Source organism: Triturus cristatus, chromosome 4_2 (genome assembly GCF_964204655.1).
Source record: "Triturus cristatus chromosome 4_2, aTriCri1.1, whole genome shotgun sequence".
Taxonomy (NCBI): domain Eukaryota; kingdom Metazoa; phylum Chordata; class Amphibia; order Caudata; family Salamandridae; genus Triturus; species Triturus cristatus.
Genome location: NC_140586.1, coordinates 492,168,050 through 492,195,625, shown reverse-complemented (window position 1 = coordinate 492,195,625; position 27,576 = coordinate 492,168,050). Strand labels below are relative to the sequence as shown.

General features: G+C 40.2%; 1 protein-coding gene across 2 annotated transcripts in view; it reads left to right on the top strand.

The window, feature by feature from the left end:
- Positions 1-27,576, top strand: part of LOC146834593 (calcium-activated chloride channel regulator 1-like) — a 332,515-nt gene that overhangs the window by 42,139 nt on the left and 262,800 nt on the right. For both annotated transcript variants that reach the window (XM_085602046.1, XM_085602047.1), the window contains exons 3-4: positions 9,755-9,905; positions 27,455-27,563. In XM_085602046.1, coding sequence (XP_085458172.1) covers positions 9,755-9,905; positions 27,455-27,563 — 260 coding nt within the window. The remainder of the gene's footprint in view (positions 1-9,754; positions 9,906-27,454; positions 27,564-27,576) is intronic.

Here is a 27,576-nt window from a genome sequence, read left to right as displayed (position 1 = left end):
CTGAGTGATCAGCCAGTTGTGTCAAAATGGAAGGCCAGACCAGGGGTGGCATAATACATGCCGCAGCCCCTGGGAGGCCTAGGGTACACCTATGCCCTGGGTACCTAGGGTACACTGTACAGGGTCCAATAAGGTGATCCTTACCAATTGGTTATGTACCTAGGGTACATGGAGTCCATTTTAAAGAGAGAGCAGACAGCCTGAGACCCTGAATGGCAGGATCTCAGGCCAACTAAGTCGAAAAACCAGCTAGACACTAGGCAAATAGTTGGGGGTAACCATAGTCAGATATCCACCTTCCTACAATACCACAATTCCTAAAATGAGTATGGTACCATCAACAAATGATTTATAATGTAACTAAAGTCTTAAAACCTTCTATTAACTGCAATGCTTTTTAATGAGGTGCTATCATGTATATTGGTCCCAAGATGGCTGCCAACACTTCTTGGATGAATTGCTGACAGCCAATCAGATCTCAGGATGAGATGTGTGGTTAGGCTCCGCCCACATATATATATGATTTTACTTTTTATTCTCTCAGGAACTACTGAACAGATTGACACCAGACCTGCAAAAGGCACATCCCTGACCTGAGGACTACCTCTCTGCCAAATTTCAAGTAATTCTGTTCAGCCGTTCGGGCTGTACCTTGGACTAAATGCCCCTATGGAAATTTCATGGGGAAAACGGGTTTTGGGACCCCCCTTTTTTCTCAGCCCCTGCTTGACGAATCCCCCCCGAGACTTTCAGGGTAGGAGCGGAGCAGAGCGCCCCACCTATTTTGAAAATTTCGCGAGGATTCGTCAACCGGCGCCAAAGTTATTCCAAATAGAATGTTGCGGATTTCCTATGGAAACACGGTCCTAACTATAACTATCTACTGGCGACCGCCAGTAGATAATATATATATAACATATATATGTATTCCTGTACTAGGAATACTGTGTATAAGCACCATTTATGTTATATGCATTCTGAACAATAGTGGAATTCATGGTAAAAGCAATCTTTCCATATTTTCTTAAAAAACGCAATTTAAAAATGCAATTCAAAAAACGCATTAGAGTAGTATTATATTGCTATTTTTGCGTTGATTTGTACATTCATACACTTGTATTGTAATTCGCGTGTGGCCCCATTCATCTCTAATATACTCACACCTATCTATGTATCAACACATAATTTGCATTTATGTTGTGTATTTATCAACAGTCTAAAGTATTCCTCTTTAGTATGTTTAATTTTTTACACTTAGTTGGTAGGTGAGCTTTTTTTCTCATATACGCACTGACAAGTTGTATATGGTATTTCTTCTATTTCCTTTCTAAGGAGAAACAGTTGCTGTGACAACCGATGTACTTTGTGCCACGTACATGTAAATAAAAGTAACACTGAATAGAGACCAGATGTAGTGAACAAGGCGGTCTCATCCGTCGAAACGTGTCTGTGCGACCCTATGGAATAAACATTTCTTTTTGACAAATTGTCCCACGGTGTCAGCGCCTGCTTTTGCATACCTGGAATCAGGATTGGTATAATATACAAGACTTTTCCGGAATCTCTAACGCTGACCCTCCTCGAGCTGGTGCTCCTCGCTGCCGGAATCCGACTGGATCTGTCTTTGGTATCAAGGAAAACGAAGAGCCCCCCGCAGCCGACATCCCGGGACCAGAGCGCGGAACGAACCACATAACAGTGAGTACCCTGTTTCTCGAGAACGCCGGAGGGCAATCCGAGTCTCAGGTAAGCTCCTCTGTTGTTGGTCCGTGAGCGTTCTTTCTAAGTCCCCCCAGGTGGCTGATGGGAGAGGTAGTCCCGTAATTGTTGATTACGGGCAGTGGGTGTCAAAGAAAAAAACGATTTTTCACAGGATGGCCGAGGAATGGGTAAAGGAACGGGAAGCAGCAGCAATAGACATTTTCAGCAATATTGACAACAGCGCATCTGTTCAGTCCAATAGAAATGAATTACCAATGGCACCGGCAGGCAGCGAACTGAAGAAACTTACAAATGAGCTAGAAAAACTGCGGAAGCACAAAGTATCTAAATGGTGGGAATGTACATCATTGAGATGATATCTTGACGTGGGCCGCATCCCTAGGGGGCTGAGGATTCTCGTGGCACCAACATACGAGAATCCGAACCCCGCAATGTTGCAGGAATGGGCAGATAATAATGCGCAATCCTCTAGAAACATGCTACAGATACTGATCAAATTTTCTACAAATGACAGAGAAAAAATATTGGCCAGGATTGAAGAAATCCATAATGAACTAAAGAAATTAGACAATCAGGATGAGGTGAAAAAAAGCCTAGAGGATATCAAGTCCAGAGTGATGAAATATCAACAGATTATCAAGGAAAGAAAAGCCACAAAGTTGCAACATGATAGAAACGATTACCTTCAAGGCAGGATCGATACATTTTCTAAAAAATTTGAAAATATCCGTCAACAGCAATTGTCAGCAACCGGCACTAGTCTGACAAGACCAGTCATACCGAGTGAATCTGAATTGAGCTCTGAGATTGAATCTGACCCAGAGGCCACAGGTAATGTAAATCAGACCCGAAAGGCCCCGACACCCGTCCAAGAGTTTGGTTTTTTACGCATGGAACGCATGATGAGTTTGCGACCACGACCCATGCGCCAAGATCAAACACAAAACAGAGCACAAAATCAAACAGGAGAAGAAGGAAAGACAGGAGATGGGGCAAACACAACACAAAAAACGGGGAAATCGACATACAGAAGGAACAGACGCAGATAAATATGACAACAGAAACTGGAAATACAGTTATAAATCTCACTAACATGGCTTTGACAAAAGAAGAAGAAAGAATCCTCTCTCTATGTTTGTCTTTCTGCACGGATACAAACTTTGACTACACGCAAACCAGGGTGGACTTATACCAGTTTACCCGCAGGTTAAAATTACGTAAATATTTCTTCAACAGCCTTAATATCAATAACAAAGGCAATAAGGAGGCAACGGCCCCAGCAGCATTGGGCAGTTTGAGTGTTTCTGATATGACCTTACTAAGAGACATGACAGAATTGGACTGTGAACAAGAAGCATGTCAAATCACTACAATGGAAGCAGCAATCAGATCTGATTTGAACATTTTGGAAACAACTCAAACGTCTTTTAAACCTAAATCTGTTTTCAGCCCACTCATGCCCAAGGATGGTATCGATATTTTCTCAGAAAGGGTAATTAAAGATCTCAAAGATTTGGCCATAAAGAGTAGCAATGATTTCATCAAAACTAAACACAACCTCAGAATTGAATATTCAAATGTCATGCGAAAAATCAAAGATCGAACTGATATTGTGGTACGCTGGTCCGACAAAGGGGGAAATGTAGTTCTCTGCCCTCTAGAAATGTATAACAAGGAGGCAATGGCTCAGTTGCAAGACAGAGACTGCTATAACCGTATTAGCGCTACAAATATCATAAGTGTGAAAGAAAAATTCCAAAAAGCCCTATATGATTGGAGAGGGGCTGGACTTATCTCAAAGCATGAGTTCGAATTTTTGAAAAATGACTACCCAATAACGCCACAACTATACCTACTCCCTAAGATACACAAAAACGCATTGTGTCCCCCTGGGAGACCAATCATATCTGCAATTGGGAGCCTGTTTGAGAATACAAGTAGATTTATTGACTTTTTTCTACAACCTTTTGTTCAAAGACTTCCAGCTTATATCAGAGACACTGGAGACTTTTTAGCAAAAATCTATGATTGTTCTTGGCACAATGATTATGTTTTCATGACATTAGATGTCCAGAGTTTGTACACCAGTATCAGACATAGAGATGGCCTGAATGCACTTAGTCACTACTTAGGCACTAGACACATAGGGCTACATCATCATACACTCATGCTACTACAGATGGTGCCTGGAAAATAACATCTTCATTTTTGATAGGTTGTTCTACAAACAGATGCAAGGAACTGCCATGGGTACTTGCTTCGCCCCAGCTATGCTAATTTGCATATGGGCTGGTGGGAGGAGCAAGTACTCATGAAGACACATGACACCAATATGTCTGACAATGTCATCTTATATACTAGATATATAGATGACATTTTTATCTAATGGCGAGGCACTGAACAAAGTGCAATAGATTTTGCAACAGAGATTAATAACAACTCTCTCAACCTAAGTTTCACATGTGTTACCAGCAAGGAGTCTATCGTTTTCTTAGATCTAGAATTATACATGGAGAACGATAGAGTACAATCTAGAACTTTCAGAAAACCTACATCTGGGAATGCTATCCTCCACGCCAACAGTTTTCATCCATTCAATCTTATAGAAAGCATTCCATATGCGGAATGTTTGAGGATGAAACGTAACTGTAGCACCCAAGACAGTCTCAAAAATTCCACTGACAGTCTTTTCACAAGACTAAAGAACAGGGGATACAAGACTATGACACTGACAATGGCAAAACAGAAATCTGACAAAATCAAAAGAGAGGATTTGATTTTTAAAGTAAGAAAGCAACACACACCGAAAGTGATAGACAATACTCCTAGACTGATCACTGGATATAACTCTTACCACACTAATCTAAGGAAGATACTACACAGACACTGGCCCTTAGTACGCAGTGATCCTATGATTGGACCAACGTGTACTAAGTTTCCACAACTCACTTTCAGGAGAGCGAAAAGTATGCGCCAAGAACTAGTCTGCAACGCACCAGTACACAACAAAGGAGGAAATTGGCTTAAACCTCAGAGAGGTTTTCAGAAGTGCTCAAAGTGTAAGGCCTGCAAATACGGTGTAAACACTAGAACCATTCATCTTCCCCTTAGAAAAACCCCTTTTGAAATCCGGGGATGTTATTCATGCAAGACGGATTTCACTGTATATGTCCTTCGCTGCACCTGCAACAAGATGTATGTGGGTAGTACGATACATCCCGTACATGTCCTGATACTACAGCATCTAAGAGCCATCACGAATGATGACCCAGCGTATCCCGTAGCGAGACATATAAACTCACACCATGGGGGCAAGGCAGAGGAACTTTCCTATTTTGTGATCGACAAGTATTGCCAAAAATATAAGGGGAGGAAATAGACAATTGTGCCTGAGGAGACTAGAATCCAGGTATATTATACTATTGGATTGCAAAATCCCTAATGGGATGAATGCTGATGAGGCCTTAAATGTACATGTTTAAATCAAATAACACAAGCCTCTTAACATTAGTGAAATGCATTTTGCTGATCCCGCTTTTTAATCCTATCCGCAGCATGTGGATCTCTCTCTTTTTTCATTAAAATAATATATTCATTTTCGTTTGGCACACATCTTATCTTATTTTATTTTTCACTTTGGAATATATGCATTTTTTACATATATTTTTACATATATCTTTATTGATCAACGGTTACAAATTATTTTTTTTTAATCATACTGGATATGAGTATACACTAAACTAACATAGGCCACACGATATGAATCACAAATGTCATATCTAACCTGCCCACTTGGGCTGTACTAGGAATACTGTGTATAAGCACCATTTATGTTATATGCATTCTGAACAATAGTGGAATCCATGGTAAAAGCAATCTTTCCATGTTTTCTTAAAAAATGCAATTTAAAAATGCAATTCATTAAACGCATTAGAGTAGTATTATATTGCTATTTTTGCGTTGATTTGTACATTCATACACTTGTATTGTAATTCGCGTGTGGCCCCATTCATCTCTAATATACTCACACCTATCTTTGTATCAACACATAATTTGCATTTATGTTGTGTATTTAACAACAGTCTAAAGTATGCCTCTTTATTATGTTTAATTTTTTACATTTAGTTGGTAGGTGCGTTTTTTTTCTCATAAACGCACTGACAAATTGTATATGGTATTTCTTCTATTTCCTTTCTAAGGAGAAACGGTTGCTGTGACAACCGATGTACTTTGTGCCACGTACATGTAAATAAAAGTAACACTGAATAGAGACCAGATGTAGTGAACAAGGCGGTCTCATCTGTCGAAACGCGTCTGGGCGACCCTATAGAATAAACATTTCTCTTTGACAAATTGTCCCACGGTGTCAGCGCCTGCTTTTGCATACCTGGAATCAGGATTGGTATAATATATAGATATATATACACATTTATTCCCTCTTAATAAAAAACATTTAATATTTCTAGAAACACATATACATACTTCTATACTTCTAAACATCACAATACATAATGAACATGAATCACAGACAAATTAATTAGTCATGTCACATCAACTACTATGTAAACTTATGAACTGAATTGTGATGTATAATAGTTCACTGCGGGAAGGTTGTGAAAGTATAATCATCAACACATTTCCGTGGAAAGAACTGAAATTGTCCACCTTCTTCAAGATATTCAGAATTATTTTCATCCTTCGGTAATTGTTTAACATATAAGTTATCAAATACAATAAGTATGACATTCTGAAAACCATAACACAAAAACAATATTTATACACAAAAATATATGCAACCTTTCGTTTCTTACTGTCAAGCATTATCAATTTATTAACACAGAAACCAAATTATTTTAAACAATTATTAATTTTCTCTTGAAAGTACTAAACCCTTATATGTTTGCACAGACTCCCACTATCATACTTCCTTTTATTCAGTCTTACTAAAGTTACTATCCAAATCCTATTTTTCAACCATATGGATTCCTCACCTTCTCTAAGGTGTCTTATTGCTTAGCATAGTATCAGACCCAGGAATGTTACAAACCCCCATTTCTACTAATATGCTGCCTATCTTTTGTAAGAACACAGTGGTAACAGGCTTGTTTCCTTCACCAAAATTGGGATTCACTTATGACCTCAAAGACGTACTGTATGTAATCCACCATACTCAATACTCTTTTGGTCTTTAGAGTAATTACACTCATGTTTCTATAACTCACTATTTTTACACATCCCTTCTCACAATGGGGCATATCAACAATGGCTTTATCTCTGCTTTTTTGGCTTTAAAAGCCAAAAAAGCAGAGATAAAACTAGCACCCTATCAACAACAGGGTGCTAACATGCAAATTTGCATGTTAGCACCCATTTACTCTACGCTTCCCCTTGCATCTCTAATGAGATGCAAAGGGGGTGTTCCAGAGTAAAATAATAGGAGAAATGTCGCTAAGCGACATTTCTCCTATTATCAAGAATATCGCTAACCCTGTTAGAGACAAAAAAAGCAGCGCTAACCGTGGTTAACGCTGCTTATTTACGTCTGGTATTTTTCTGACTTAGCCATGATATCCTATGGAAGGAGGATATCATGGCTAAGTTTGTCTGAACCTATCAACAAGCTAACGTGAGATTATCGCTGGGTTTCCAGCGATAATCTCACGTTAGCCACTTAGCGTGAAGATTTTTATCGCTATTGAGATAAGTGTTGCTAATAGCACGCTATCTCAGCGATAAAAATCAACGCTAGCCGGCGATAATTATCCTAGCGCTAAGTGCGCTTAGCGATAATTATCGCCGGTTGTTGTTGATATGCCCCTATATTCCTGATTAGTGTGAGAGTAAAGAGGCTCACTTAATCTGTATCGAGTTTTACAGAGAACCCTGTTTTGGGATTGTGATATAATCTTCCTAAGCATCTCTTATTGGATAAGACCACAACAGTTGTCTCTGAACCAAATCATCTCCTTAGTACAGACTTCTAGGCACCAGGACTTTCTCCAATAAGGTCTTCACAGGGTCCAATCCTGGATGGTCAGATGGGCCCTCTTGAAATCAGGAGCCCTTCTGCTTTTTGTGTCTTTGGAGCAGGAAAATAGGAGGCCAACCATCCGACCCATAGAGAGCAGCACCATTCCCTGAGTGCCAACAGGAATCAGCAGTCCTCGAGCGAGTCATGTCCTTCCAGCAGGAGTCACAAGTCAGCAGATATCTTTCAACAAGGCCTTCTTCTTCAAGTGGAGTCTTTCCAGGTTCTGAAAATGTTCTCAGAAAGTGGTGGCTGATGTGCCAGATTTATAACATGCACTAGGAGACAATTGGAGATATTCTGCCACTCAATCCTCACTATTTTCTCTCAGCCCCCCCATCTCCTTTTGCTGCACTTCCTCTTTGCCTTAGAGCAAAATTACACAGGAACCCTGGTCTTAATATAGCAGGCCCTTCTGCCATCAGGCAGGCCTATATTCAACCCGTTGACCATTTCCCTATTTAGCTGAGGTTCCCTTCAACCTAACTGGGTCCAAACTGGTTGTCTCTTCTACTGGGACTAGAGCAAAGCTGTCTGGGGGGGTGGTGGTCTCTGGGAATGAATAAGAGAAGCCCTCCTTGGCATTTTCAAGTCAAAAGAAGTACCGCTGAGGCTGCTCTTTGTTTTGCCAATTGTTGCTGTTCTCTAACAAACAGCTAATCCCTGCTACATGGTCACCAGTTAAAACCCTTTTGCACTTATGTGTCTCACAAGCTGGCTACTTCCCTCTCAGTCAGAGCTGTTAACCTCCACAGCCAAGGGTATGTACTCTAGCCAGTTTTGGTTCAGTCAGCAAATAGTATATGGGTCCTATTCACAAAAGTAATCTGAAACAAAATCTTAACTTTACGACTTTTGGTATTCACAAAATGCATTTAGGAGTACTAAAGTTGTACTACTAAATGCCCTTTGTGAATACCTAAAGTCGTAAAGTTAAGATTTTGTCTCAGTTAAACTTAAGTTTTGGTTTTAAAAAGACCAAAACTAAAGTTTAACTGGGACAAAATCCTAACTTTACGACTTTCGGTATTCACAAAATGCATTTAGGAGTACTAAAGTTAGGAATCCTAACTTTAGTACTCCTAAATGTCCTTTGTGAATACCGAACTCTCAAATATAGGTCGTCACGGTCCATTGAGTTTCCTGCTTTCTATTGTCCTATATCCAGTCAAAGATTTCCCTGCATTTTTACTCATGCATGCAGTATATATGATAGACAATATCAAAATAATCTCTCTTTTCACCTTCTCATCTCCTACTCTGAAAATGTGTACATGAGAGCTTGAAAATAAGTTGAATCTTCCTAGCTGGAGACACTTCTGTTTTAACATACATAAGAAAACAAAAGAGCCAAGGATTGTGAAAAGGGTTAGGGACCTCATCCCTTAACAAGATGTTTTCAATTTTATGGGCCAGATGAAGAAAGCATGTTAACTGCTGCAAATGCTCTGAATCAGAATTTGGAACAGTCAAAATGCTTTTAGTTAGGGAATAATCACATTGTATTAGATAGAAAAGATTTTCCGTCTCCGATAATGGGTTTGCTAGTGCATACCAATTCGGTATCTGAAAGGGCCACTGGTATCATTTGTATCAATGTTTGCCACTCTCCCAAGCTGGGATGGTAAAACATTCACAAAAGGGAAGTGAACTCTTTAGGATCTCCTCATCTCGGTAAATAAAAAAAAAATGTTTGTCTGGGATTAGGCAGTGGTACATAAGACCACTGGCAACTCTCAACAAAAAAATAATAAACTTTTCTTTTTAGTTGAAGCCAATTTTCTCTAAGAAAAATGGACAGAATAAAAAAAAAGTTTACTTTATTGAAAGGCAATCACAGACACCAACAGCACCCATCCCTGTGATGGTTTTCAATCATAGTGAGTAGTAGCAATGCATCATACCACATAAATATTAATGAGGTAGTTGCATTGAGACCCACTTTAAGTTATGTAAACTATTCACTCTCTGATTCCAAAGCCAATTTATTTCCTGTTTTGACAGCTGGATGTGATTGTTGCTGAGCCTTTTTTGAAATACGGAGATGACCCTTATACCCTGCAATACAGAGGATGTGGAGAAAAGGGAAAGTATATACATTTTACTCCGAACTTCATGATGAATGACAAGTTGATCTCCGTCTTTGGTCCTCGAGGTAAGCAATTTTTGGGTTTATAAAGATTTTTACTATGCTTACCTGTGCATGTATGTTTTTTTTCTGTTAGGGAAAAACGTGAGTGCCCACAACTTTAATTCCAGTATGTTTCAGTGCAGTGCCAACTGCTAATTTGAAATGATTTTACCAGACACTTTGGACAAGCAGAACAATAATAACATTGCTTACAAATAAGAAATATATTCTAGTACTTTGGCATCAAGATACTCCATATGGTAAACCATGCCCACTGTGAAAAAAGTGTAAATACCAATTTTTGTTGAAAAATATGGGGTGGTGGGCACAATTCCCATTAAAAGAAATAATCCAGCTCCTGCAGGGGAAAAAGCAGAAGAGAATCATGTGCATGTGGATGAAGGTGAATGAAACTAACTTCCTAATTAAGTAACATCATTCCACAGCAAAGCTATTGGTTTGTAGGGTGAGTAGCGGTACAGAAGTATGACATTATTTATTCAAATATTAGAATATATGTAATAGTATTCTTAAAAATAAACCCATTTTATTTAAATTTATGAAATATAATTATAGCGAGTAGAATAATATGAATGAAATAATTAATGTGTTTTTAAAACTAGATATCTCTTTTTCTGCATTACAAGTGGTCACTAAATCCCAGTTGGTTACCAGGCCAATAGGAATTATGTGTTTTTTTTACACTGAGAAAGCTTCTGAAATCTCAATGTTCTACTATGCGCAAAAATATGTGAAAATTGTCAAGGAAAGACTGTTATGACCCAGGATCATGTAATGTGCATTATTTCTCAACCCCTGGAATTTCTGGGACCCATCCCGCCCAGTAATACTAATTCCTGGGTGGGGGAATAATAGGGGTTTAAATAGGCCACTCGTAATGAGGCCATATTGGCAATTTCTTAAAGATTTGTAGCATGCAGTTAAAACTTTAACAAGCATATGGCATGATATTTGCAATTTTCTGGGAAGCCCTCTCTTGATTGGGTGGCAGAGGATTTTACCTCCACTACCCTAATGGACTACTTCCCTCCACATTTATAGATCATCACAGGCTCAGCAGTCTTTGTACCTTCAGAGGAACCACTATTGTGCCAGTTCCTCTGAAGGTACCAAAGGCTTGGTGGACACCTGCTGTTGATTGAACCACCACACCTAATGAGTTATGTCTCTGGCTATGGAGGCGGGGGTCTATTATTTACATTTTTCTGTTCATCACTACTAGGTTTTTTGTGGTACAGTTCTTAATTTGAACTGGCGGTTGCTGGTCCTCATTTCTGAGCAACATTGATTTTTCCTCAAAAGACTTTGACCTAGAGCAAGGGAGTGAAAAACACAGAAGGGGGAAAGCAGTGGGAAAAGAAACATAGAAAATGTGACCAAATATAAAAACAAGACACTATAAGAGCATGATAAAAGGCAGGGAGTGTGTGTTGGTGGTGGTGATGGTTCACACATGAAGTGGATTCAAGACTACGCAACATTTGGTATTCTGCATGCCAAAATACAATAGCACCGGATGAGCAACTCTTTGGTCCTGGCACTTGTTCTTTTACAAATTAAGCAGTGCATGGCAGTGATGGACAGAACAGAAAGACACCAGACTGTTAGCCCTAAACAGGGTGGGCAGTCTGATGCTCTTACTCCAATGGCCAGTACTCTGACAGGCTATCGGCGTTAGATTTCTGTCGACAGAGCCAATGGAAATTTGATGGCCCACCGACTATAAATAGGGTTGCTAACCCAATAATTTGGCAGATCAGTTACTCTGTCATGTCTAGGAGTTAATGTTTGGTAACAGTCATCTTGTAAGATGGTATAAAGTCCACGAGAATCAGCATGTAGGTTAAGTATTTGGCAAATTTTACTGAAAGGAGGAGTTTCTGAAATTAAAATAAATACTGTCATGTTGGAAAAATATGCCATGTAGAAACTCAAATGTACCTACAAAGTCAGCAACAAAGAAGATCCAACGTTCTCTAGAGTATGATTTCAGACAATAGGCTGTGTTAGCATAAAATCTTTATATCAAAGATAAACAATTAATGTTTTTCAACAAACAACCAGCTTATCAAAATCCTAATGGAGTTTCAATCAAATGCTATATAATACATAGTTTAAAATATGTCTCGTGAGTATTAAACTGTTTCTCTAGATTTCACATTCTACATTCTCCTTGGCAGTCCAATTCGGAGATACACTGTGAATGTTATGGCCTGCTTTATTTGAGACTATATGAGTGACAGGAATTCTTAGAAACACTGCAAAAATATTGTTATCTGTTTGAATTGATTCATACCTCATGATTTCTAACCAGCTAGTATCTGTGCTTAAGCACTTTACTTGGATGTATGACGTTACAACGCATACATTTACATCGCGGTACACTACATTGCGGTTTTGACAACGCAAGTCGTTACAACGACTTGCGCTAGATGGCGCTCTAGGACAAGGAATAGGACTGAGGAGTAGTATCATTTACTATTCCAACTCCAGTCTACGTACAGTAGGGAAGGTGTTGGATAGTAAATTATACTATTCCTTGTCCTAGAGCGCCATCTAGCGCAAGTCGTTATAACGACTTGCGTTGTAAAAACCGCGATGTAATGGCATCGCGATGTAATCCCCGCGTTGTAAACGATGTTTCCCCTTTACTTCAGTGCCTCTCTCTACTTACAAGCAAAACTCTCTAAAGTTCTTTCATCCCAAATTAAAACTTCATAAATTTGAAGGAAAATCCCTCAGTGCCAGAGAGGGAAATTCTGGAATGCCTATAGTTCATTCTTGAGAGTTGAACATGGACTCGTTAGAGTCAGAAAACACATTGAAAGTTTTATGTACACAGGGAGTTGAATAAGTGATAACAGGGACCGTGGATAAGAGCCTTCTTCCAACAAACCAGACTAACCATGATCACCTATCTCCAGATTTGCCCAATCACTAACTGATTGCTAATGAGGATAGCTTGTAAAAGAATCCAGCAGGTTAGTGAAAGCAAGTTAACCAATATATGGACCACATATCTCAAAGAAATTCAAGGAGACATCTCCTGTCTGAACTTTATCTCCCAGTCTCTACCGGGGAAAATAGACCTCCACCTTTAATGCCAATACCCTTAACTATTGCCTTTGTCCCCAAACTCCATGCTTTTATCATAAAAAAGACCTAACATAATACAAAGTCATTGAGGTGTAAGCAAGAGCTTAATAAAATTCAATTGGTAATCAACACATGATGATGTTAAGGTAACAGATGTATCGTATTTCCCCATCCCCCCCATCAACACCCACACCTCATATGACTTTAAGACCCAATTGACTATGTAACCCTTATCCTCCCCATTATATTCATTTTTCCTTATGACTCAGTTATGTATTTATTTGTCTAATTATGTTTTACTTATGGATACGTTTTTACTTAAATGCTTCTTCAGGGTCTTTTTCCGTTTGTATTTTTTCCTTTTAAAATCAATAAAAAGCTTTGAAATAAAAAATGCATAATGTAATTTCACTGCTCTGATAATGTTACTAATTGCCATATAATTATGTGGAGAAAGTATCTTTGTATTTGAAGTATATTGAAGCGGGCAAAAAACATCATCTCACAGCTATAGAAAACTATAATATTTATGACATATAAACCCTCAAAATGTCTTGCATTGAAATGTTCGTTTTCAAGGAGATTATATGATAGTGTAGGACTATCACATTAGCCCTTGAGGTTTGTTTAATACCATTTGTTTCTGTTTATAATAATACTTTAAAATGAATATATAATGCATACCAGGATACATTTAATTGCTGATATACAAAAGTAATTTCAGTAGAGATGTTCTTTAATTGTTTACTACTTCTTTGGGATTATTTGATCCATTCAGTTCCATATTTATCATTCGCTAAGTCATCCTTTCCTATATGTATGGCTGAATCCTCAGGAATCTAATTTTACCTGGTATCTGCGTATCCTGTTGTGGTATGGCATTTTACATTCAGTGGTTACTCTTTCTCTTTTCTTCCAATACAACATTTACCATGTATCTCTTTGAAATTTAGCGAGTTGACATCTGCCATTTATGTTGCACTATCTTCAGTTTAGTTATTTTTCATTCATATTTGAGCCACCCATTTATTTATTTAGTTAATTAACTGTTTTGTATCAACATCATATTTTGCTCTACAGTTTCTTCTTTAAACTACCAACAATAGCTATTGTTTTGAACTACCAGAAATAAAAATGATGGGTATATTCTGCCAGCGAACGAAAATGTCAGATTCTTCTTAGGTACAGGTGATATTGCCTGAGGTATTGCACACATTTGCTTGCCAAGATATGGGGCGTTTTCCATTTTAGAAGGTTCCATCAAAATCAGCTTCTATATTGTTTGCATTGTTGTCTTGGAGGTGATCTATCTCTATAAAAACAATCTAAATCAGAATTAAATGTTTGTCATAATGTAGTCAATATTAGGAAACATGCAATATCATCATCAACCTTTAGAAGATTGTATGATAATGCCTTTAACTACTATGCAAGTTTAGTAAAGTTGGCCACGTTTGCATGAACATTTTTGATGATGCTACTGAGGCTTCAGGTGGCTCAGAGAACTGATGCAAGAGTTCACCGGCTTATCTAACATTTTGCTTCTCCCTCATATTTAAACCATGCCAACAGCTAATCATTGAGTTTCACGCTTATTACCTCACATCAATAACAGCAGGTTGACTTCTGGTGAATCTTTGTAAAAGGAGTTCATATGGAAGTCTTAGTCCACCCTTTATGTAAGTCACTCCACCAACTGAGGTCATCACTATACACTCCTCAACCTTAGTTTTCTTCTACTCACATGTAGTTTGTGTATTCTCTCTCTCATCAGTACATTATGGTGCCGATTAGGATCCTGGAAAAATTTCCCCATACGACTTGTATCCGGTCTTTTTACCGTACGAATCGTACAAGTGCCGTACAAACTGCCAAGTACGATTCGCATGGGAAAAAGTCCATACGAATCGCATTGGGAATAATTCCCCACACGTCCTCAGGTCGGAAAATGTGTCCGACACGTCCCCGGACGGTTTACCATACAAATGTGAAAAGTGAAGTCCGACCGCGCAAGTACGATCCATCCCGTGCGTCCGATGTTACAACCGTATGGAAAATGCACCGTACGGACCGAACTCCCATAGCAACCATGGAGACATGTGCACGCATACGCGCCGAACACCCCCCCAGCCCCCGTGTACGTACGAGTCGTACCCCCACCCGTGTATGTACACCCGTGTACGTACGAGTCGAACCCCCACCCGTGTATGTACACCCGTGTACGTACGAGTCGTACCGCCACCCGTGTATGTACGGTGCGTACCGTATGTACGCACCGTACATACACGGGTGGGGGTATGACTCGTACATACACGGGTGTACATACACGGGTGGGGGTTCGACTCGTACGTACACGGGTGGGGGTTCGACTCGTACGTACACGGGTGTACATACACAGGTGGGGGTTCGACTCGTACGTACACGGGTGGGGGTTCGACTCGTACGTACACGGGTGTACATACACGGGGGGGTTTGGTGCGTACTCACGGGGGCTGGGGGGGGTACGGCGCGTACCGGGCCCCCTAATCTGGTCGTTTCGCGGCGTACTTCGCTTTTCCGGCACTTTTTGGGTGCCGTAAAAATATTGCCATCCGGACTGCTGTCGGTTCGATTCGTACTTCCTGGGTCGTGAAACGCTGCCTGAAAGCGTCCCGACGTCACGTCGGAGCATTCCCGGATCACATTCGTATGTATATTTTCATCGGTCGGTGTTTTGTACGACTCGTACGGAAATGGTGTTTCCGTGCGAATCGTACTTCCATGTTTGTAATGTTTTTGTCCCGGGTACGAGTCGGACGGAGAAAACGCTCCGACCGACGGTTCGTACCCGGTTTTTCCAGGATCCTAATCGGCACCTATGTGTTTAGACAATAAGGAAAGAGTAAGAGCAGCTATGTGATAAACAACGGATCAGCTGAAGTCTTTAAGAAATATATGCTGGCAAGTTATTGTGCAGACAATAAATAGTAAGCTTTCATTAAAGAGAAATTCTCCAGGATAGTTGCTGATTCTGATGAAAATCTCAAGCACAGTTCTTAATTTTGCAAACGCAACATCTGAAAACATCATTTTGTAAACCAAAACAAAACAATATGTGTATATTACAAATTAAGCTAAGGTGAACATAACCCTGATGTTTACATGTGAGCTACTTGGCTTAGTAAAATAGCTTCAGTTATCAGAGATATATTGACAGTTTGTGTAAAATTGTTTGGTAAATTTTAACACAGGCTGGACATACTCATGTGTAAATTCTAACACTCAACATACAGATGCGTTTAAAACTTTTCAAATAGTTTGGCACCTGAGTTCCTTTCTAGAGCATAGTTACCTATGCTGTGACTTGGCTTCATCACAAAAGCATTGACCTAAAAGGAAAGGGTTACTTCCTACTACGTGGAAAACTGAAGAATGAAAACAAGCCGCAGGTCTCCGAGTGACAGCAGCTGGTCTTTCAGGATGCTGAAGTGAAATATCACCTGAGAATGGAGTCATATTCACTAACTCATCTACCTATACATTCTTCTCAGTGACTTAAGTACCCGCTCCAGAGACTTATCAGTTCCTTACATGTCATTCATGCCTTAACCAAGCAATAAAAGCTTGTACTACTCTCCTCTTATGAATCTGTTCTTCTGTAAAGAGAGATAGCACTCACTGGCTTCTGTGAGAGATGGAAGCTTGTTTTGCTACTGCAGTGCTGTAGCCGTTTTAGGAGGAATCAAAGCTTGTACTGCTGCTGCTTGATGAAGGAGGGGAAATCACACTGTACAAAATATATCTATGTTTTGAAGAAGAGGTGTTGCCACTTCTGTTAGCCCCATCTTATTAAAAAACACAAAGGATAAATATACTTGAATAGCATTGACTATGAACCAGGGACTGTTCCAAAATATCTGATGTGAGATGCTTATAGTCCTGAAGAAGGTGCCTGACCCAGGAACATCAGTGAGTGCCAAAACATGTTGATAGAAAGGAGAAGCTGGGTCCGCTGGTTGCTCCCCCCCCCCCTGTTTTTAAACTTGCAGTTGGGAGACACAAGTTAATGCAATTTTGGTATAGGGCTTACATTTTAACAAAGGGAGAACATAAATGTTGACGTAAAGGTAATAACCTCACCCAAACTAGGGAACCCATAAGTACGGGACTACACTGTCAGTGAACATTAGCACTCGGAGATGTTTCCCCGGGCGAGATTTAGAGCCCAATGAAATAGCATCCCACACCAGGTAGGTGAGGGCTCATCATCCTGAGTGAGCACATGAATGTATAGTAATTCCATTACAGATGTGGCTGCTTCTTACAGGAGTGTTGTACTTCTTATATGTCTGTCTGTTTACAGAGAAATAACAGTCCTTTACCCCTTTCCACTCTCTCTCTCTTTAGATTGTTGTACCATTCCTGCATGTGGAGAGAATTGTGTGATGCTACTGCCACCTGTCCTTTACCTACTGTTTGTGTTGTGGAAGGGTGTGCTGCTGATGCTCATTTTGTACTGTTACTGTGCTATGAAGCTCTATATAAAGCTTTCCACTCCCCAAAAGACAAAATAATTCACATTGCCAATATTGTTTTTAATGCATATTATAAAAGAAAGAGTAAACCCTCACAAACCATGATGCAGAGGTTAGCTTTTCGTTTCAAACAAGCAACATTTGAAATGTAAAAGGACACTTTGTAAAATTTTAGCACAGCTGACAAGTGCCTCCATGTTATGTTTAACAATTTTGGTAAATTCTGACATTTTAGCCAACAGCTTATTGCATGCTGTCATTGTGACTTGTGAGCCTATACTGAAACTGTTAAAAGTGAAAATACAAGCTCCATAATGCAACATGTTGTTGGCTGAATGGCTGATGCATCATCTTATGTTATAGTGCTACTTAACAGACTTGGGAAATGCTAAATAAAGTTGAGTTTCTTACTGTTTGCCTTTTCTCTTGTTGGCAATGAAAGAGTAAATAACCTAATGGCTAGAGGGCAAAGTTGCAAGAATCTCAATACTTTTTTTTATTGTTTTTTATTTAATTGAAACACACATGGTCACATGTCATATTACAGTATACAAAAGTTACAATAGCACATCCAGTACCATTATCCAATATATTTATCAGCACAGATGCATTTACAATTTAAATGACCATCTCTACCAGGACTGCTGGCCACAGAGCAATTAGAAGACAACCAGGACAGCATTATCAAAAGCCATCTAATAATCTGCGATGACAGTACCTCAATGCAGAAGTGCAAGAGTCAGCCCAAACTGAGTTGCCCAATGGGCAGCCACTGTCTTATGCATTGTCCATGCTCTCTCAGGAGTCGTCAAGTGTATGACTATGGTGATCATCAGCACAGGAAGGTCACGGTTAAGACACATCATCCTGCACACTGTTAGTCAAGAAGGTCCGTACTGTGTCCCAGAGATCTTAGACCTGGAGGTTGGAGGCTCAAGTCGACATACGTTTCACCTCTACTGTTACACAGTGTGAGGTCTTTTAGCTAATCTTTTCTACTGGGTACGTGCATGCTTACCTGAATCGGTGCAGTTCTTTTCTTAGCAAGTAAAAAGGCTTTCACAGCCAGCCTGTGAACTCCCAATGATATCTTCTTGACATATACCAACAATACAATCAATGTCATTGGTTCAATCAGACAGCTTAACATTTCTGACACAGTTTCAACTAAGTCCCTGTAGAATGCCTATACGGACTTGCATTTCCATGCCAAGTCGTGAAAGTCAACAGGTTCTTGATTACACCTAGGGCAACGATGCAACCTATTGTCATCTGTCTTGTCACATTTTTCAGGTGTGGAGTATGTATGGTGTAAAAATTTAAAGTGTAATAGATTCTGTCAGTGGACACTAATTTAGTTTGTGTGCATCAATACCTCCACTGGTTTTTTGGAGTTACACATCTAGATCATTTTTCTATGCTAGTCTAGTGTGCTCTGTTTGCTATGTTTACAGTTATGAGTACAGGCAGCATATAAGTGTCAGACTCAATGATAAGGTTCAGTCGACCTAATAGGCAGGGTCAGGGGAGGGAAATCTACTAGTTTTTCCAGGAACTCAGGTAGATGTTCGTGGGTTGTGTGTTTCAACCTAGGGAACATAAATAAAAAGGTTGTGTGGGGACAGTCAATTGCTTGGCATAATGTGCTCAGCAGCTGCAAATATCTCATGATTATACAGGCCCATGACCTCCTGTATTCCCCACTGTTTTGTGGTGTGTTGCACTAATGTTTCTGTAGACAAAGGAAGTAATGGGCTATTTTCTAGTGGGAATACTGGAGAGTATAAAAACAGAAATCCTGCCTGCCAGCAATGCTTCTTCCATGCCTTGCATGTTGTAGCAATGGTTTTAATCTCTCTGGGATATCTGGGTATGTCATTTGGTAACAGAAACATAAGTGATACTCCATCTGTTTGGTCATGCTCAGGGTTAAGATTTGGTAGTCTGGCATCTGGATGGTACCAATGTCTGGCAAAGTGTCCCAGCGCTTAAAGGTAGTATAGTTTGAGGTCTGGGACCTCCAAGCCACCCCCATCATAAGGTAATGTGAGGTTGTCCCAGCTAATCCTTGGTTGTGGTCCAGCCCACACTAGTTTGAGCAATAAGCGTAAAAAATAATTGCGTGAGTGGGATGGGTATATTTATGAAGAAATATAAAATCCTAGAAGTACGACCATTTTTATAATGGCTACTCTACTAGCTAGGAATTAGGGCGGTTTTATCCAACCTTCTAATTGTGCCTGTAATCTGTCCATATCAGGACCATAGTTTGATCAAAGAATCATCTCCCTGTCTCTATAAAAAGTTATGCCTAGATAGCTAACCGACTCCGCCATCCATCTTATAGGAAATTCAAGATCAGTTTTGGACATACATTCAGTGAGAGCGAATAACTCAGACCTGGCCCAATTTATGTCAAATCCAGAAAAAACATCCAAATGTAATGATTTAATGGATTAGGATAACAAGTTTTCCACAGGGACTTTAATGAATAAAAATATATCTTCCACATACATGGAAACCATAGTCAACCTGTGTGAAAGGTGAGACCTCTGAGGCAGTGCTCTTCCTGCAGTATCCGCACCAGTGGGTCCATTGCAAGGACAACTAGGAGGGGTGAAAGAGGACACTACCCCCTCATGCCTCTGAAAATAGGGAAAGGGCCTGATGTCAAACAATTTACGTGGACCTGAGCCACGGACTGCAATAGAGTAATTGAACTTGCTCAGTGAAATGATGAGGAACCCCAAACTTAGGTGATATGTTCATGAGATATGACCATTGCAGTGAGTCAAATGCTTTTTCAGCATCAAGCAGTGCAAGTGCTGCTTCTGAACTGGGAGCAACCGGGTTTAATATAGCAAAAATAATATGAAGGTTAGCAGCCATAGATCTCTGAGGAACAAACTCGGACTATACCAGAGAGATCACCTGTTCCATGAGAAGATATAATCAAGTGGCTGTCACCTAAGCTAGGATTTTGTTATCTAAAGTGATGAGGGATAGAGGTCTGTATGAAGCACATGCTGTGTTTTCTTTGCCAGGTTTTGGGAGTAAGGTGATTACCACTTCTCAGAGTAAAGGAGAAAGGGCTCCTGTTAGAAATTTGGTTTCTGGTTGGCAGAAGTATACACCCTGTCCAAGCAGGAAACACAACCCTAGTCAGGGTAGGTCAGATGCACACCAGCAATTAACCTATTCTCATCCTCAGGCACATAGCAGGCAGGTTTAAGTATTTGTGCAACAGTTCGAACAGTAGCAGAGTGAAAATACCACAAATAGACTCCACACCAATATAGAAAAATAGAATATGATTTCATAAATAAAAGAAGACCAAAACAACAAACATCCAATAATTGGAAGTCAAGATATGAATTTGTAAAGAATAAAAATTAAAGTAGCGCTCAGAAGCAATAAGCGCCTCTGGGGTTATCTGGTCGCGCTGGACCAGGACAAAGTCAAAAGTTCAGGCTGACCACGATGGAGAGCTGGCCAGATACAAGGCCTGCTGAACAAAATTACCTTGATCCTGGTCATAACAGTGAGATGAGTGTTGCAGCCAAGTGATGCATCAATATCGATCCCGCAGTCAAAGTGATGCATCAATTTTCCCAACACAATGATGATGATGCACCGGTACCGAAGACGAAGCATTGCCTCTGAGATGCGGTGGTTCCGCTGGAGCAAGCATCCACTTCCAATGGATCAGGCTCAGGAGCAGGGGCTCAGACTTTGATATCCCTGAGTCTTAAAATAGAAGGCAAACCAGCATGCTCTTGGAGATGAATCTGGGTTCAAGTAAGTTCATCCTCAGCAGGGCAGAGGGTAGCAGGGCAGCACAGAAGAAAATCAGTTGTTCTAGAGCAGCTGTCCAGCAGAGTGGCAGTCCTTGTAGCAGCACAACTAACCTTCCTCCTGGAAGAGTTCTTCACAGGTCCAGTAGTGTCTGATTTGGTGGGGTCAGATACTCAGTACTTATAAAGGTGTACCTTTGATGTGGAGGTGACTTCAAAGAGTGTCTTTGAATTACACAGAGGTCCTCCCTTGCAGCACTGCCTCCAGACTCATTGCAAGGGTTTGCAGTCCTATTTGTTGGGACAGGACACAGCCTATTGAGGTGTAAGCGTCAGCTTCTCCCTCCCATTCTTGTCCAGGATGTCCCATCAGGATGTGGATGGCCACTCAATCACACCCATCCTCCCTTTGTGTGTGGCGGTTTAGAGGGAATGCACAAAGCCCAGCTGTCACCCACCTCAAACATGTATTGGAGATAGGCTGTAGGTGCATAGCTAAGAGCAGTAAAATGCCATATTTCTAAAAGAGGCCTTTTTAAAAGGATAGTGATAAAATAATCTTCAATAGTAAAGATGATTTATCATTACCATTTCAATTATATGAAACATGATGGAGCTATTCCTTCCCTATCAGTAATTTCAACTTATAAGTGTAAGAAGGAATTCCCAATGTTAACCTATGAGAGGAGTCAACCTCACTGTAGTGAAAACTAATTTTGGAGTTTTCACTACCAGGACATGTAAAACATTAACGTACGTGGCCTACCTTCTAATTACCCAGCACCCTGCCCTATGGGCTAACTTGGCCTTACCTTATGGGTGATGTATAGGTAATAAAAGGGAAGTTTAAGGCTTGGCAAGGGGTTTTAAATGGCAAGTCGAAATGGCAGTAAAACTATTCATGTTTAGCACAAATGAAGCTGCTCCTAACACAGTGACCAAAGGTACTCTAAACCTAAATCAGGAGTGCTGGCATCTTACAAAAAGTGAGGGACTGTCCTCACACACCACCAGGTGTCATGCTTCATGATCAGCAGTCCTCGCCCTCAAGAAACTCGTTTTTTTAGAGGGAGGGCCTTCACCTGAAGACAGGAAGGCACTTCTAAAACTAAGCGGGGGCCCGTGATAAGTGAGTGGAGTTTTAAAAACCATTACAGTTACCAAATTAAATTTAATAGAAGAGACAGCTATATGGTATTAAAATAATTTGGACGGTGAGCATGGGGAAATTATTATCCCCTCACCGTGGTAAAAGTGGTCAATATGTTTCTGCTTATTGGCCCAAAATCATCCGTTGCATTCATCAGGACCAAGAAAGGGCTCTGTTCTTTCCAAAATTAGTGGTGAGAAGGTACCACTTGGTGGGATGACCTTTGTCACACTACACCGGAGAAAAGGACTCTCATCAAGCCCTTGGAAATTACCCTACATGCCCCATGGGAGGAGAATGGAGGAGAGACCCCTGTTGTCAGACTTGCCTAAAGGTGAGTCTCTCGTTGATACACCTAGTTGTGCCCGTCGGTCCTTCCCAAAGGACAGACGGACACAACTAGGTGTATCAACGAGAGGGTAATTTCCAAGGGCTTGATGAGAGTCCTTTTCTCCGGTGGAGTGTCACAAAGGTAATGGTGTCTGAAAAAACAGCTATGGGCGGCAGCAGTCAGCACCCTAATGTCATAATGGAGATGCCAAAAGGCCCACTGATGTTGCAAGTTAATTTTCATCATGATCTCACCAAATAAATCAAGCAGGGATGCCAGGGAGACCTTCTGTTAGCTTGTGTCTGCTTTAGGTGTACTCCTACACGTCTACTTTTTCTGGGTATTATTCACATCAGGGACATGACTGGGTTTATCCTCTTGGACAGTCTCTTCTGCATGGGCAGGCTCTCTCCAAGAAGGAAGACAGATGTATAATTGCATGGCAGACTCAAAGCTCCTTATAAGAAATGAGGTTGTTGGTTGACTGGGGTGTGAACCCTGTACAAGCAGCAACCACAATCCTTCTCAGGGTAAGGCACAAGCAAACCCTTAATTAACCTGTGCTTAGCACCCTGTTAGCTTGACACAGAGCAGTCAGGCTTAACTTAGGAGCAATGTGTAAAGTATTTGTACAATACTACAAACAATATCGCAGTGAAAGCACCACAAAAAGACTTCACAACAGGTTAGAAAAATTGAGCTTAATTTTATTAAAAAAACATGTAACATAAGTAAAAAATAAAACAAGGCCAAAGTGACCAAAATCTGCTAATTAGAAGTCGAGATATGAATTTTTAAAGAATAAATTGTGAAATAGTGCTTAGAAGCAATAAGCGCATATTTGGGATATCTGTTTGCTCCAGACTGGGACTAAGTCAAAAGTTCAGGCTGACTGTGATGAAGTGTGGGCCGGATACAGCGACCCGCTGAACAAAAGTACCTTGATTCCTGCTGCCTCTCCATCGAAGATGATGCGGGGTGCAGCTGAAGCGATGTGTCGGTGTCGAGCCACTCAGTGAACAAGATGCATTGTTTTTTTCCTCTCAGTGGACGAGATGCGTTGGTTCTGAGTGCGATGCACTGGTACTGAATGTGATGAGCTACTACTGCTTATGAATCACGGTACATGTTAAGCATTGGACCGAAATGCATTGGGATGATTAAGTTAAATGTAATCACTGTTGGAACCAAAATGAAATACAATGCATTTATTAATGGAATGCAATGCATCATCAGGAAGAATTAAAATTTCTGCAAATTTAACCACAGTCTAAGAGTACTCATTGCCAAATTCAACAAACAAAGGATCACTTGCAACATAACCACCTACTTGGGATGGATAGTGCGTGTAGGGGACACCGTTTCCAGGTTGGGAGAGAGGTACAATTTTAATTGATTTAAACTGATGATCAGAAGGTGATAGACTTGTTCACACAAATTAATTGACATTGGTTTGTTCCCTTCGCAAACAGTACGAAGAGGCCAGAAAGAGTAGACAGAAAGTACTAAAGAAGGCTTGGGAACATCTTACACTGGCTGCAGTCACAAACAATTCAAAAGAATTTTGGGCGGTAATTAACTCTCCATTCTTGGTATATAACTCAGACCCCACTCTTGAGACCCATGTGGACGAAGACACCTGGGTTGAACAGTTTAAAAAAATCTTTGGTCTTACTACAGGTGAGCTGGAACCTCATCCGGGAGATCCTCTACTAACATCAAACACTTTTTTTTATTGTTTGAAGAATCCGAGATTAGAAAGGGCATAGAACAGTGTAATAGGAATAAGGCTCCTGGACCACATGGAGCACCTATTGATTTCTTTTTTGATAAACCAGATCTGTGTGGTCCTTTTTTAACCAATGTTTTTAATGCCACAGCCAGGGTGGGGCCACCAGAATCCTGGTCTGAATCAGTTATTGTCCCAATATATAAAAAAAGGTGATAGATTGATTCCCAAAAATTATCATCCTATCTCTCTGATGGATGGCTCGGCCAAATTAATAGGACGCGTCCTATTAAATAGATTAGGAATGGACCAGTCAGAGAAATATCTTGATCCCTGTGCAATATGGCTTTACATAACATAAAGGTACTCTGGATCAATGCCTAAATTTACATCTGATCACCTCTAAATACTGCATAGCCAAAAGGGGAATGCTCTATATGGCATTTGTGGATTTGTCAGCAACCTTTGATTGAATTTCCTACCCCCAAGTATGGATTATTTTTGAAGAAATGGGTATTGACAAAGCCATTATCTCCTTTATAAGACAACTGTATGCACAGGCTACCGCTCATCGATGATATGGAAATAAGGGGGAATGTACTTGGTGGTTCAGGATTGAAAGAGGGGTCGGACAGGGATGCGTCCTGGCCCCCTTTCTATTTTCATTATACACGATTAGGGTGGAGGCACCTTTGCTACATTACACCCTAGATGTCCCAAAGATAAATCAGACCTGCATTCCCATACTTCTTTATGAAGATGGCGCAGTGCTAATTGCCAGGACTGGCACTGCACTGCAGAAACTGATAACAGAGTATGTGATATTTATGGAAAAGCTGGACCTCCATGTAAATGAGGCCAAATCCTTTATGTTAGTGGCTGGTAAACGGGCAAAGGAAATCCCTGTCTTTCCTACAGATGGTCGCAGAATTGAACAAATAGACACCTTTCATATTTGGAAATATTGGAAAAACTGCATCTTGGAATAATATGGTTGTAAATAGAAACTTGTTTTTAGAAAAAAATATTAATGCAATTTGTAGTTTTACTAAAAAATTGGGCTCCAAACCACTGGATGGCATAAAGGAGATATATAGGGCTAAAGCTATCTCTGATGTAACATATGGCGCAGGAGTATGGGGATTAACAATTTCTGAGTCACTTCCATCGATAGAAGATATCTTTCCGAAAATATTAGTAGCCCTCCACAGAAGCTGCTCTTCATTTACCTGCCATCGTGAGTTAGACATGCCATATATGACTGATCAGATTTGCCTAGCACCAGTCCTGCTGTGACACTCATCATGGAGAAAGGAAACATTACACTTGACTCAACACATCATTAGGGACTGTCTCTCGCTTAACAACGCTTATAAAATTCCATGTATCTCGTATTTTCGACATACTATTACCACCTAAGGCGTGCAAACTCTTTTGGAGACCCCTTCAACATGTGGGTCAATATTTAAAAAAAATATTACAAATACATTTTTATGTAAAATGGAAAGAGAAATATATGGATATAGTATAAAAAAAAGAACTTATTTGAAAATACCTGTTATTCCTGAGGGAACAGCCTCCTATCTGTCTTTTGTAGCAAACCCCCAGCACCTCTTTGTATTGTTGAGATTTAGAATAAACCTATCCCCTGCATGTTGGGCTATCCGTCTGGTATCTACTCGCAGCAAGCTGTGCCTCCCTGCAAATATGATGGAGTCTCGTCTCAAACTGATTGTAAAATCTTTACAGTTCCAATTATTCGCAAATATAATTTTAGGCAATGTCGAGTAGCGCTATATTTCATGCAAAAGTTACAAGATCATTATACCTGTCATACAGTAGCACCCTTCCTATGCCTAGCACTAAAAGCAAGAAGGCTTATGATATAATTATGAAACAGACATTTTAAACATGTATTTATCTTGCTTATTTTTACTTCCTATGTTTAGTGCTAAAAGCAAGAAGGTTTATGATGTAATTATGAAATAGCCATTTTTTAAACGTGTTTTTTTCTTGCTTATTTTACTGCTTCTTGTATATGATATTTTATTGAAAGATGTGCTGTGTGCTTTTATGATCTATGTGCTTTTTAGATCGAAAAGAGAATTTTGAATTGACAAGCTCAGGATTACCTCGTTGATTCACAAAGGAGTGCATTGTCAAACCTGTCTATATAAAGTATTTGTGCACCACTTCAAAGAGTAATAAAGTGAAAACTGAACACAAAAAGGACCCCACACCAGATCAGAAAAAAAGTAAAGTTTTATACATAAACATGACCAAAATGACATGAATCCATTCAGCAGAAAAGTTCAAAGATTTCAGTGAAAATAGCGCCAAAAACACAAAGCACCAATTGTGGATATCTGGTTCCACTGGACCAGAAAAACGTTACAAGTTCAGGCCGACTGCGATGGGCCAGCTACATAACCTAGTTTGGTCAGCTGAACTAAGTACCTTAACTCCTGGTTTGTGGAGCGTTGCAGGGATCAGCGTGGAAGTCCTGCACAGTCATTTAGGGTCCCGTTGATGAGGGCTTGCAATGCAGAGTCCAGAGTCAAGGATGTGTCCTGTAGTTGATGCGATGCGCCCGTTCTGAGGAGCGGCGATGCTGCGATGCAAGGTCCAGCGATGAGGGATGCGAGGGCCTGCACAAGAATGCGTTGTGCAGTGGTGGTTCCGACGAAGCTGCGAAAGCAATGCAGATCTTTGCGATGGTTTGGATCCACACAGCAGCGGCGATGTGTCAGTTCTGCTTGAGGTTGTGCTGGGCAGTAAAGGACATGCGTTGGTTCAACTGGATCCACAGAGGCTGGCAGAACACCTTAAGCTGATTCAACAAATGCATTGTGATAAAAGCAAGTAGATTGATGTTCATTTGTGTTGTTTGCCATGATATAATTTAAGGTCCTTGTCCCTTTTTCTGTTTTTTTCTCAGGAAGAGTTTTTGTACATGAATGGGCCCACCTTCGATGGGGTATATTTGATGAATACAGCAGTGAAACACCATTTTATGTTTCTAGCAACTTTCAAGTTGAAGCAACAAGGTAACATTCCTCC